The 12027-nt window shown below is 53.3% G+C and overlaps 1 protein-coding gene across 1 annotated transcript; it reads left to right on the top strand.

Moving 5' to 3' along the window:
- Window positions 1-857: 857 nt before the first annotated feature.
- LOC141511304 (uncharacterized) lies at window positions 858-11610 on the top strand. Its single transcript, XM_074220762.1, has 7 exons — window positions 858-923; window positions 1031-1197; window positions 2732-3174; window positions 4210-4298; window positions 5478-5547; window positions 6589-6702; window positions 7293-11610. The coding sequence occupies exons 1-7, from the start codon at window positions 858-860 to the stop codon at window positions 8135-8137; spliced, it is 1794 nt and encodes a 597-aa protein (XP_074076863.1). The 3' UTR covers window positions 8138-11610.
- Window positions 11611-12027: the final 417 nt, after the last annotated feature.

The raw sequence follows: 12027 nt of genomic DNA, 5'->3' as shown, positions 1-12027 counted from the left end.
GGCGGGGACGGGCTTCCTCTGAATTCAGTGGTCCAGGTCTCTGTCCTTTCTTGGCTGATCAGGCCCCCTGATCCGCTGAGCCTCATTCTGGCTAGCGCAGAGGGTGCCTTGGAATCGGAGGCCTGGGAGCTGGGTCTCGCCCTCCTGTCTGCCCCTGGGGTGCCAGGGACTTAATAATGCTTGTCCTCCCATCTGAAGAAGGCCCCGAGATCAGGGAGGCCTGCCCTGACAAGCCCGTGAATTGCACTTGAGTGAGGGCGCTATGCTAGGGCACCAGCCTCACGTTGTCCTCCAGGGCCATCTGGGCCCGTGGCCCTGGGTGGGAGGTGGTCACACAGCTAGGAAGTGCCAAGTGTCTGAGGCTGGACTGGCACTCCTGTCCCGACCCCAAGGTCAGGGTCTGTCCACTGCACCAGGGCCCTGGGAGTGGCCCCGGGGTGGACCGAGCCTGTGACCCCGGCTCCTTCCAGACAGTGCTGGACACCGAGACCCAGGAGGAGGGCTCCGAGTTCTCAGCCTGGATGCGATGGAGCCCGGGGAGGAGGAGGGAGGAGGGTGGGAGGGGGTCCCCATTCCAAGCACCCCAACTCTAAGGGTGATCACAGAGACGAGACTCTGAGCTCCGAGCTCCTGGGGGCTGGGGTCCGGCCGCTGGGGGAGGGGGCTCCACAGAAAGAGGGGTCCGGCGGCTTTGCCCCCGGCGCGCCCCCTCCTCTTGGGCACCCGTCGGACTTTGCCCCGCCCCCCGCGAACTCCGGGGGCTCCTGCCCCCCAGGCTGGCGCGCCGCCCCCTCCGCCTCCTTCCTGACCCCAAGGCCCGGACGCCCCTCTGGGTCCCCCCCATGCTGCCTCCGCGCATGGGCTCGGGGCGCCCCCCGGCGGTTAAGCCGCGCTACGGAAGGCCGGAGACGGCGGGAGCCGAGGCAGGGAGGGGGCACGGGGGGGGTGACACTGGGGGGCCGTTGCCATGGCATCAGAGAGCGCGGCACCGTGATTGGTGGAGGCGCGCGCTCTTGCCCCGCCTCCGCAGGGAGGGGAGGAGCCTCGGAGGCCTCCGGTGATTGGCGGATGTCGAGGCCGCGGCCTTCTGGGAGTTGTAGTCGGGCGGCCCGCCTGCCGGTTGCGGGTGCGCGCGCAGCCCCGCCCCGCCCCGCCTCCTCGCGCTCGGGCGCTCGGGCGGGTCCTGGGCCGCAGCCGGTGAGCCCTGCCCGCGGGGGAGGGGCGGCGGGGCCTGTGGAGATGGGGGGCCGGCGCCCTTGTGGGGGCCCCGAGGGAGGGGCGGTGGGGAGACGGCGCCCTTGTGTGTGGGGGGGGCCCCGAGGGTGGGGGCCCTGAGGGAGGGGCGGTGGGGAGACGGCGCCCTTGTGTGTGTGTGGGGGGCCCTGAGGGAGGGGCGGTGGGGAGACGGCGCCCTTGTGTGTGTGGGGGGCCCTGAGGGAGGGGCGGTGGGGAGACAGGACCCTTGTGGGGGGGGCCCTGACGGAGGGGGCGAGAACTTGGAGGTGGGGGAGGGGCAGCCAGGGGGGGCGTCTTCAGGATGGGGAGGCGCTGGGGAAAAGGGGGCCCTTGTGGGTGGAGGAGGGGTCCTGAGGGAGGGGCCTTGAGAGGGGAGTCAAGCGCCACCCCCATCTCAGGATTTGGGGCTGAGGCGGGGCCCCTACTTGTTAGAGTGGAGGCGGCTGAGGCCCGGAGGGTGCAGCCCCCAGTCCAAGCACAGGTCTGTCCCCTGCCCCTCGGAGCTGAGCCCCGGCCCCCAGGGCGCCATCAGACCCGCCTGGCCCGCATCCTGACCTCCTGGGGCCCCCACGCCCAGGGGCCCCCTTCACCCCCGACCCTCCTGGCCCCCCTCTGTGCCCTGGGGTCGGAGCCAGCCCCGCCCCATGCCTGGGCAAGCACTGGAGCTATGTAGAGGAATGAGCTTGGGTCCCCGCCACTGCCCCCCACCCCCTTCCTGGGGCCCCCAGGCTCCAAGGGGAGACTCCTTGCGGGGAGGCAGCTTGGCTTCGGGCTGTGCCACGGCCTCTCCCCAGGCTGCATGGCCTCCCCGCCCCCAGGTGTTGTCTAGCCCAGAGGAGGAAACTGAGGCCCGAAGCCAGCCGGATGGGGCTGGGCCTTGTAACTCACCGTGGCCCTTGGGCCCTTTGAATCACTCTGACTCTAGAGTCGAGATCCATAGATGGGGGTTGGGGGACCCCCATGGGTTCCAGACTTCACTCGCAGAGTGTATGGAGGAGCCCGAGGAGCCTGGCCTTGCGCATCTGTCCCCCGAAGGGACTCCTGGCTCTTGGCTGTCATAAAGAATCATTTCAGAGCAGAAAAGCTCAAAAGTGCCCCTTTCATGAGTCCTGGGCATGCGGTGACTCGCCAGGCCACCCCCCTGTGACCTCTAGCATGGCTGGGAGGAGGGGGCTTGGCCACAGGTGCAGGATCCTTCGGTTGGGGCTTGTCATCTCCACCATTCCTAAAGAGGGAGAGCAGAGGTCTTTGGCCTCCTCTGTTGGTGTGGACTTTGTGTGGTCCCCAAGGGTAGATATGGCATCTCTGGGTGTTGAAGGGCCCCTCAGAAGCCCCTTTGACTTGGTTTAGCAGCAGGACAAAGATAGTACCGGGGGTCAACTTTTTGTCCCTCCGTATATCCAAGAGCCTCGGCAATCTCTCCAGGACCTTGGAATAAGGCTGTGGCCAGAATTCCTGGCTCCTTTTTGCTGACCCTAAACATCTTTCCCCACAGCCATGTTTTAGTAGAGTCTATTGGCGCTGGGCCTGAGTCCCAAGGGGCTGAGGACGTGATGGCGGTGGTCGAACCCAAGCCCCGACTCCTGACTGCGCACAAACGAGATGGTGCCCCGACACGGGAGGCCCCCGTCAAGCAAGGAAGCAGGCTGGCTGGGGAGCCCCCAGACCCTGAAGCTTCTCGTCAGACTTTCAGACGGTTTCAGTACCCAGAAGTAGCCGGGCCCCGCAGGGCCCTGAGCCGGCTCCGAGAGCTCTGCCTGCAGTGGCTGCGGCCCGAGGTTCACACGAAGCAGGAGATCCTGGAGCTCCTGGTGCTGGAGCAGTTTGTGACCATCCTGCCTGGGGAGATCCGGGCCTGGGTGAAGTCGCAGCATCCGGACAACAGTGAGGAGGTCGTGACCCTGGTGGAGAGTTTGACTCGGGTGCGGGAGGTAGGAGGTGAGTGGTAAAGAAGTCTGGGCAAGACGGGAGAGCTTGGGGAGGGAAGGAAGGACTCCAGGCCCAGCCCCATCCTTGACCCATCACAAGCGGACCCAGTGTGGCCTGGGACGGAAGGAGCCTCCAAGGTCTTCTAGGCCAGCGTAGCCAGATCTTACCCACGCAAAGCCCCAGAGAAGGGGTCCTTCCAAAAGTATGTGGTATCATCCCACCCATGAAGAGGTGCCCTGAAATGTGACTCTGATGAGATGTTCTGTTTATAAAATGTTTCATGTTCTCCCCAGAGCTCTGTGAAATAGGTTCTCCATGGTGTCCCCAATCTAACATAGGCTCTATATGTTTAGCCACACAGCACATTATAATGACAAGAGCCCTGACCTCGGTAATCAGGAGACATTCAGGTGTGAATCTTGCCCCAAGTCCTTAACAATGACTTAACTTAGTTATCTGTGTCTCCATTTTTGTTTTTTATGTTTTTTAGTTTTTGCAAGGCAATGGGGTTAAGTGACTTGCCAAAGGTCACTTATTAGGTCATAATTAAGTGTCTGAGGCTGGATTGGAGCTCAGGTACTACTGACTCTAGGGTGGGTACTCTATCCACTCACTGCACCACTTAGCTGCCCCACCTCCATTTCTTTGTCTTGAAAGTACAAATGGTCGTCTTGGTAGTATCTACCTCTCACAAATACCTTGAGGATCAAGTGAGATAATGTATGTAAAAACCATGTCCATCCATATGATGCCAGCCATTATTAAAAATTGAGGGATAGAGCTGAGAGTGACCTCCTCCACCAACCCTGACTCTCAGGCCTGAGACCGTTGCCTGCCTTGAGCCCTGTTAAGACCAGAGGGAAAGAACTGAGGCCCAAGAAAGCCATTTGTCTAGTCCATCTTTCTAATCCTAGGAGAAAATGGAGCTGCTCTATGGTCTTAAGTAATATCTCAGTCTGTAGCATGCAGGGACAGTATTCCTGGTGGGTGTGTGGGAGTTTGAACTGGACTTGGCTTCTCCACAGCTCCTTTTCTCTCCCTCAGCTCGGTCTCATCAAGGATCAGACCTTTCCCACCAAAGGAGCTCAGATGATGAAGAAAAGCCCAGTGTTGGCTTGCTCCCCACTTCTCACGTGAGCTTTTGTTTTCTCTTCACCTCCCCAAAATGTCACTTCCATTCCTAGGTTGTGGCCTGGTCCTCTCCCTCCCCTGGAGGTTCTCTGTCAAGGTACACTTCCAAGGAAGGGAGTGGATCTGGGCCCGAGAGTCCTGGAGAGGCTGGGAGGGGAGAGTGGTCCCTGCTAACTGAGCCTCCAGCCACTCATTTCTTGCCACCCGATGTCTGGCCAGGGTCTCTGTGGCCTAAATGAGGCTGGCCAAGACGTGGGCCCTGGGCTCTGCTGCTAATGTGGACAAAAGGAACACTTGATTTCTCATCCCTCCAGTGTAGTTAGAATACTGGACTCAGACCCATCCCCCACCCCCACCCCAGGGCCAGTTGGATGGTACAACATACTTTTTTTTAAAAAGGTTAATTTTTTCATTTTAAAGATTTTATCTATTTATATATCTATCTATTTATTTACAATTTTCCCCCTCATCTTACTTCCCTCCCCCACCCTCCACAGAAGGCAATTTGACAGAAAAAATGTCAATTCTTACATTTTTTCTTTTAAAAATATAACACCAAAGACATCACTTCCTCTAATCCAGAGAGCCTTTCCCTATAATAAAGATTAAATATACGTTGGCTGTTTTTGACAGTATATGCAGTATTTGTCATCTACAGTCCTTCCCACCTTTTCCACACACCCCCAAAATGCACATACCCACACATATACACATTGAATAAAGGAAGGGGCACTGTGTGGGAGCCAGGCTTATCATTTCACATTGTTCAATTTTGTCTTATTTATTATTTCTTTCTACATCTTTGTAGCAATGTATATGATTTTCCTGGTTTTATTTTACATAAAACTTCTCATGCAACTGAAACTCTCTAAGCCCATAGACTGAGTCAGCATCCTCCTCTTGGATATTGGTCCAGGTCATCTCTTCCAAATTTCTCCATTCTTTCTCTTCTGCTGTTTAGGCTGACCAATTACCCAAGTTAAGATTCTGGCCTCCTGAGCCCTAGTCTTGGGGCTCTGTGGTCACCGACTGTCCTCCTGTTTTGGGACCTGTGACTGTGCACTGGGGCCTCGTGTCTCTCCCCAAGGTTTCCAGGACCCTCCCCCCCACTCCCCCTTAACTAAAATGGTGCTTACCACACTTCTGGCAATACTCCAGATGTGATGATTGGTTTCCTCTAGGATGAATGGTCACCGGGGCTGTCTGCTCAGCCAGACTTGCATGAGGGCGCAAAACAAGAGGAGTCACTGGGTAAGAAAAGCTCCCCTCTGTGTGTGTGATGTCCTGGGATCCTCCGAGTTTGGAACACAAAGAAGTAGTCTGGGTGGGGGGCACCAATGTACATGTGCACAGAAGGGGAAATGGAGGGGGGCCCTAGAGCAGCAGTTATTATGAACCTACTGTATGTCCAGGGCTGACCACTTGATAGATGGTGTCTCACTGGAGGCTCAGACAGCTGGAGGGGAGGGGCTATATCACCCCCATTGCCCTGCCTCTCCCCGTGCCTCTGAGGAGGGAAGTTTAGGTGGAGAAGGGCCTAGAGATGGGAGAAATGATCTGTGTAGGGCTGCGTCAGGAGGACCAGGATCCAGAGGATGCGGGGGGAGGGGGGCATGAAAAGAGGAAAGGAAGAGAGAGTGAAGAGGTGGGGCACTAGGGTTACCAGGGGCTGGGGAGGCCTCCTGGAGAGGGGATGGTTTTAGTTGAAACTGAGAGGGAGCCTAAGAACATCATTACTTGGACATGAGAGGGGGAGGTCCCTGGGAATGGGGCAAGGCTGGGGGGGAGGTCTATGTAGGGCTTTGTGTTTTCAGCTGGAGACAAGAGTGGAGTCACTGGAGCCTATGGAGGAGTGGGGGCAGGGGCACATCTACATTTTAGGAAAATGACTTTAGAGGCTGCATGAGAAATGGACTGGAGTGGGGAGAGGCTGAGGCAGGCAGGACCCCCTCCCCACAACAGTTGTTGTGGTAAATGAGGCATGAGGAGATAAGGGCAGGGTCACCACAGCCCCTCCTGGGGGAAGTCTGTGCCAGGATGCTGGCCCCAGGACAGAGGGGTCAGTCAACAAGACTTGGAGGGACACATTGACCTCCTGGGTGGGGACCCTGGGAGCCAAAACTGACCTCTGATCTCCAAGCCAGGGGGCAGGGATGGAGAAGGCTCCTGGAGTGCTGTGGCCTTCCTGAAGTTCTCCCCATCTCACCACACCAGCTCCTTCCCATTCCCCCACACTCCCAGGGTTGAGGACTGGCAACTCTGTGAGACTGTGACTTTGTGTGTTCTCCCCAGGAGGCCTAGTGCCCAAGCCTGATGTCATCCCTGTTCCAGATGAAGGCAGAGACCCCCTGCTGCCAGCTGGCCAGGGAAAGGAGGCAGCACCAGGTCCGAGGGGCAGCTGTCCAGGTACGGACGGAGACGCAACTGGCCTGCCTGGAGTTTAGAGGTGACCGGGGCTGTGCTGGTGCCTCTGCTTCTCAGCCTGACCACTGTCCTGGGGAGCCAGCACTGACCAGGGAGGCCCTTCGAAAACCGGGTCTGCCTCTCTTCTGCCTACCTTGTGTTAGGCCCTGCTCTAAACACCAGACAGTCCTTGCCCTCAGGAAGCCTGCAGACTAGGGCAGGAAGACCACACCCAGGAGGAGACTGGAAAGAGAGGGGCAAGGTGAGGGGGGTCCCAGGACCGCTGGGGCCTTGCAGGATGATGAGGTTTTCCCAGAACTTAGCCCCTGGGCCTGGGGGAAGAGTCAAGAGAAGCCCCAAGGAGCCCAGGCCTGCCCTGAGTCCTCATGGCATCCTGCCTTCTCCGGACCCCTGCTTGTTTTCTCCTCCTCCTCTGATATTCCTGCTCATTTGACTTATATGCCTGCAGCCTCTCCCCTTTCCCCTCTTCTCATCCTCTCTTTGTGGAATGAGGCTGCAGCTGCCTTGCCGAGGCTCCGTCGTCCACTGACCTCCCTTCTCCCAATAAAAGACCCCTGTTTGGTTTCTTTCAGCCTGGGAGACCAGAATGGAGGTCAAGGAGCCAGCCGCTCCGGAAGATATTTCTGAAGCAGGAATGCTCTCCCCATCACGAGCAAAAGGGCTCAGAAAGTATATGGCCCCAGTGTCCACTTTAAGAGAAATGGGGGGTGAAAATGAGGACAAGTTAGGGAGACAGAAGGTAAGCCCTGCTCGGGTGAGTCCCAGGAGGGCCTTATTCCCAAGGAGTTTCAGGAAAATGACTTTTAGCCCCAAAATCACCTGTGGGGAGAGTGACCATGAACCGGATGGACCTTGGAGAGCCTTCAGATCAGACTCAAAACCTGACCCCCATCAGAGGGGCCCAGCAGGAGAAAGACCCCACACCCTCGGGGCCTGGGGGAAGAGCTTCCGGCAGTTTTCAGACCCAATCAAGTGTAAGAGAATTCGTGTAGGTCAAAAAGCTTATAAGTGTAAGGAATGTGGGAAAACCTTCAGCGACTGCTCCACCTGTATCCGCCATCAGAGAATCCACACCGGAGAGAAGCCTTACACATGCAAGGAGTGCGGGGAAGCCTTCACCCGAAGTGCCTCCCTTATTGAGCACCAGAGGACTCACACCGGAGAGAAACCCTATGGCTGTCAGGAGTGCCAGAAAGCTTTCACGCGGCGCTCATCCCTTATCAAGCACCAGAGAGTCCACACTGGGGAGAAGCCCTATGGATGTAGTGCCTGCGGAAAAGCCTTCAGCCATGGCTCGGCCCTCATCATCCACCAGAGGATCCACACAGGAGAGAAGCCCTACAAGTGTAACCAGTGTGGCAAAGCCTTCAGTAACAGCTCAGCTCTCATCAGGCACCAGCAGCATCACAGCCTCTAGCAGAGCCCGGGGCTGGGCAGGAAGGCCCACCTCCCCTCCGCCTCTTCTCTGACCTTTTGTCCCTGCCCACCTGTCCTCCAGATCCACCCCCGTTGGAGACTGTTCATCCCCTGGCCCAGGGTCCTTTCTGGGGCTAATTTTTTATAGATGTCCCTTCTCACCTTCCTCTGTGCTGGTATTGTGGATATGGAGGAGTCTCTAGTCAAGATTTCTTCTCAAGAATAACCCCCACCCCCAAATCTATCTGAATCTCTTATTGACTGTTGCATACATCTCTTTTCTTCTGAACTTAGTCCTTGTTGTGTCCAGTGGCTCAAGTTTGGCTGCATGTCTTCCCACCCTCTCCCTTGGTCATGAATTCAGTGATCAAAGGTTGGGGGGATGTCATTCCAGCTTCTCCCCAAGGTCTGGCCTTGCAATTCCAGCTGCCTTCTGTACAGCTCCACATGAATGCCCAACCAGTGCCTCAAAAAGATATTTATAAAACCCAAATCACCTTCCCCTAACACCTACCCATCCAGGGTTTCTCTGTTTATAATCCTCCTGGAAGTGCCACTGTCCTGTCCCTACAGCTTTGAAATTGCAGTGTCTACACTGCATGGTGAAGAAGGTTTGGACTTGAGAAGGTCTGACCTCCCTTCCTGCCTCGGACTCTTATTAGCTATGTAATGGTGGATGAGGCGGTTCTAAAAACCCTATTGAGAGCCTGGCTTCCAGGTGCAATTACAGAATTAGAATCCAGCTTAATAGCTGAAGGTTTTAAACAGAGGCTATGAATCAATTCATTTTAAAACATTATTCTGGGAAGAGTTCCAGCTACTTCACCCAATTGCAGATGGCATCCAGGTCCCTTCTAGGGAACCTGGTCCAACCTTCACAAGCCCAGGCTAGTCAAGGGATACAGGTAAAACGGTGGGCTGGCTAGCTGTTGTGTCTTAGCTCTTCCTATAGGATCTCCCAAGTGGGGGGAACATCCTCTGGGGATCCAGGAAGCTTCTTTGTTTACCCAGTTCAACCAAACAAAGCAAAATAGAATGTTTTTCTTTTTTTGAGGTCAATTTTGACTTCTTAAGCCATTTTTCACAGCCCTGATTGCTCTTCTCCCACTCTTTTGAATTTATAATCATTGGATCTTTGATCAAAAGTTTGAGGTCTCCTAGGCCAACTCCTTTTGTTGAGGCCCAGAGATAAGTCCCTCATCTAGAGTCATACAGAGTAACAGAAGCATTAGTCCATGACTTTTTGACTCCAAAGTCCATGTGCTTCACAAGGGTCTGTGATGCCATTTCTGTCTGCTGTCCACTCATTTTTCAATGCCAAAATGATTGGTAAGTTTACTTGGCATTCATCTCTGTAAACACCCCCCCCCCCACATACACACTTTTCCTTCTCGGAATTGTTCTTGTTTCTTCAAAATTTCATTCTTGAGAGCTTCCAGTGCCTTCTGGGCAAATCTGTTGAATCCTAGCCCAGAGTTCTTGCTCATTCTTTCCCTGAGCGACCCTCTAAAGTTGGCTCTCCTCAGACCTGAGGTAAATGGTGGCCTCTGCCCTCAGCCACTTGCCCTGCCTCCCTACCCTGTCCATTGATGGTCACATCAAGAATAGACTTTCCCCTTATTGCTTCCATTATTCTTAAGCAGATGGACATCTAGGGAGTGAAATTGGTTATCCCTGTGAAGAAGGCTTCCTTGGCCTCTGATCTGTGCCCTGGCCTTTTCTGGTTCTATCCCTGGGCTCCCTGGTTGACCTTTTTCTACCTCCAAAAACCTCCACACAGATGCGGTCCACCTTCCTTCCCCATGCCCCAGGGTGTCTGTATTAGCTCCTTCCTACAAAACAGATTTTCCCTAATATGAAATATAATCCAACCCCCTTTATTGTCATAATTTTTGGGGGGTTAAAACCTGGGTCGTCTCTGACAAAGTCTAGTAATAGACCATCATGTGTGATTTCATGCACTAGGAACTACGGTTCATCTTCCTCATTAGCAGGGTTTGCCCATGAGTGTCCACACATTCAGCTCCAGGGGTTTCTCACTTGCTCCTTTCTGGGACTTTGTGGAATCTGTCACTATTCCTCCAGCATCTCTAGCTGGGTGAGTCCACAGACAGTTTTCCCACAACTTCCTTTTCAGTTTAATGCCCTTCTGGGTGAATTTGCAAGACTTTAGACAAACAATTTCTTTTTGTTTTATTCTAAAGTTAATGGACATAAAAAAATGAGAATATTTTGGATACAAAGTAATGTAAAAACATGAGTATGTCATGTGTAGCTTGTTTAAAGGTATAGAATTAATCCAGCTCGTAACTTTCCAAGTTGTCCTTCTTGTCTTCATTTCCTCTGAACTTCACTTCTGGTCATTTTGAACAAACATTTCAGTGACTCTTGTGGCTTATTCTGGGTCACCTATTGCCAACTCCCATTTTCTTCCCCTGAATCTCTCTTCTTCCCCCTCTCTACTCCCACACAATTCTTAAAACAAGTCTAGAAAATAAATCCACACATTCAGGCAAACCTATTCTTACTGGTTGTCCCATTCCTTTGTCCACAAATCCAAATTTTGTTCTCAGATCCCAGCTTCTTAGTCATCCCCCAATCTGCTTTTCTGAATCAGTGTCTGGTACTTCTAAGAGTTGCTGGGTGTCAGATAAAGGGCCTGGAGTCAAGAAGTCCTGAGTTCAGATTCTGACTCAGACACTCGCTCGCTGTGTCTCTCTCTGTTTGCCTCAGTTTCCTTATCTGTGAAATGGGGATAATGACGGTATCTGCCTCCCAGGGTTGTGAGGGATGATGAAATGAGAATATTTATTTGTTAACCTTAGGGTGCTATATAAATGTTAGCTATAATTCAAGACCTTGTGATCTTTGGCAAAGCTTTCTGGGTTCCCCTTTGGAGTATAATTTGTGCTTTGTGAATCACCAGAAGTCACCACCAGGCTTGATGAGTCTTTGAGAGTGTGCTTTCCAGTAGGGCACTTGGTACTTCTCTTCACCTCCCTGCCTCTAGCCTCCCCCTCTCTCCAACCTGCCTTGCCCCCAGCTATCAAAATTACCAAAATAACCTTCCCTAACATGCTGGTCTAGTCTTTTGGAACCTTAGAGCTTCCCAGCCCACCTCTCCAGCTTTGTTTGACTGCATGCCACTGTCCTCTACCTTCTAACCAGACTTGGCTCCTTTCTTCCTCCTCTCCACCTTTGAATTGCTTCCTCCCAGGCCCCATTCAGTTGCCTTCCCCTCCATTAAGTGCCCCTAGTGCCCCTCTCTATGAATGTGATGTCTTAAATTTTCTTAGTGTTTACTTAATCCTTCCACCCTTCTATCTCATGTACTTATTAATATAACTTTCTGTTATCCACACAAATACATGATTTGATTGTAAGCTTCTTGAGAGCAGGAATTCATTTCTGTATTCCCAGCACTTCATACAGTGTCTTGTATACTGGAGCTTAATAAAAGTTTATTGAACTGAATTCCTTTTTCTTGTCTTCAGAATGAAATCTTAAGAAATCCTGTTTTAGCCTAATCACATTTATCTTCCGTTGTGCCAAGCAAGTAATAGGAATTTTAATATTTGCTGACTAGAATCTACCAACCCCAGTTTTCCCCAGACCTCATGCCTTCATTCCATAGCTTTTCCAAAAGTTGTTCTCCTGAGACTTTCTCCTTTGGTCTTTTTTTTTTGTTGCAAGCAATGGAGTTAAATGACTTGACCAAGGTCACACAACTAGGTACTTATTAAGTGTCTGAGGCCAAATTTGAACTTAGATCTTCCTGACTTCAGGACTGGTGCTCTAGCCACTGCACCACCTAGCTGCCCTCTTCTATGTTTGTCATTCAATTAAGATACATTTCCACTAGTTTTTCATTTTTCAAATTTAAGAAGATAG

Source organism: Macrotis lagotis, chromosome 1 (genome assembly GCF_037893015.1).
Source record: "Macrotis lagotis isolate mMagLag1 chromosome 1, bilby.v1.9.chrom.fasta, whole genome shotgun sequence".
Lineage (NCBI taxonomy): Eukaryota > Metazoa > Chordata > Mammalia > Peramelemorphia > Peramelidae > Macrotis > Macrotis lagotis.
This window is presented reverse-complemented; position numbering and strand designations above follow the sequence as displayed.

Bases quoted from the DNA above. Each gene is read 5' to 3' on its own strand.
- LOC141511304 (XM_074220762.1), top strand. From the start codon at position 858: ATGGGCTCGGGGCGCCCCCCGGCGGTTAAGCCGCGCTACGGAAGGCCG. The intron at 924-1,030 runs GCAGGGAGGGGG...CCGCCTCCGCAG, and splicing joins CGGAGACGGCGGGAGCCGAG to GGAGGGGAGGAGCCTCGGAG. The intron at 3,175-4,209 runs GTGAGTGGTAAA...TCTCTCCCTCAG, and splicing joins TCGGGTGCGGGAGGTAGGAG to CTCGGTCTCATCAAGGATCA.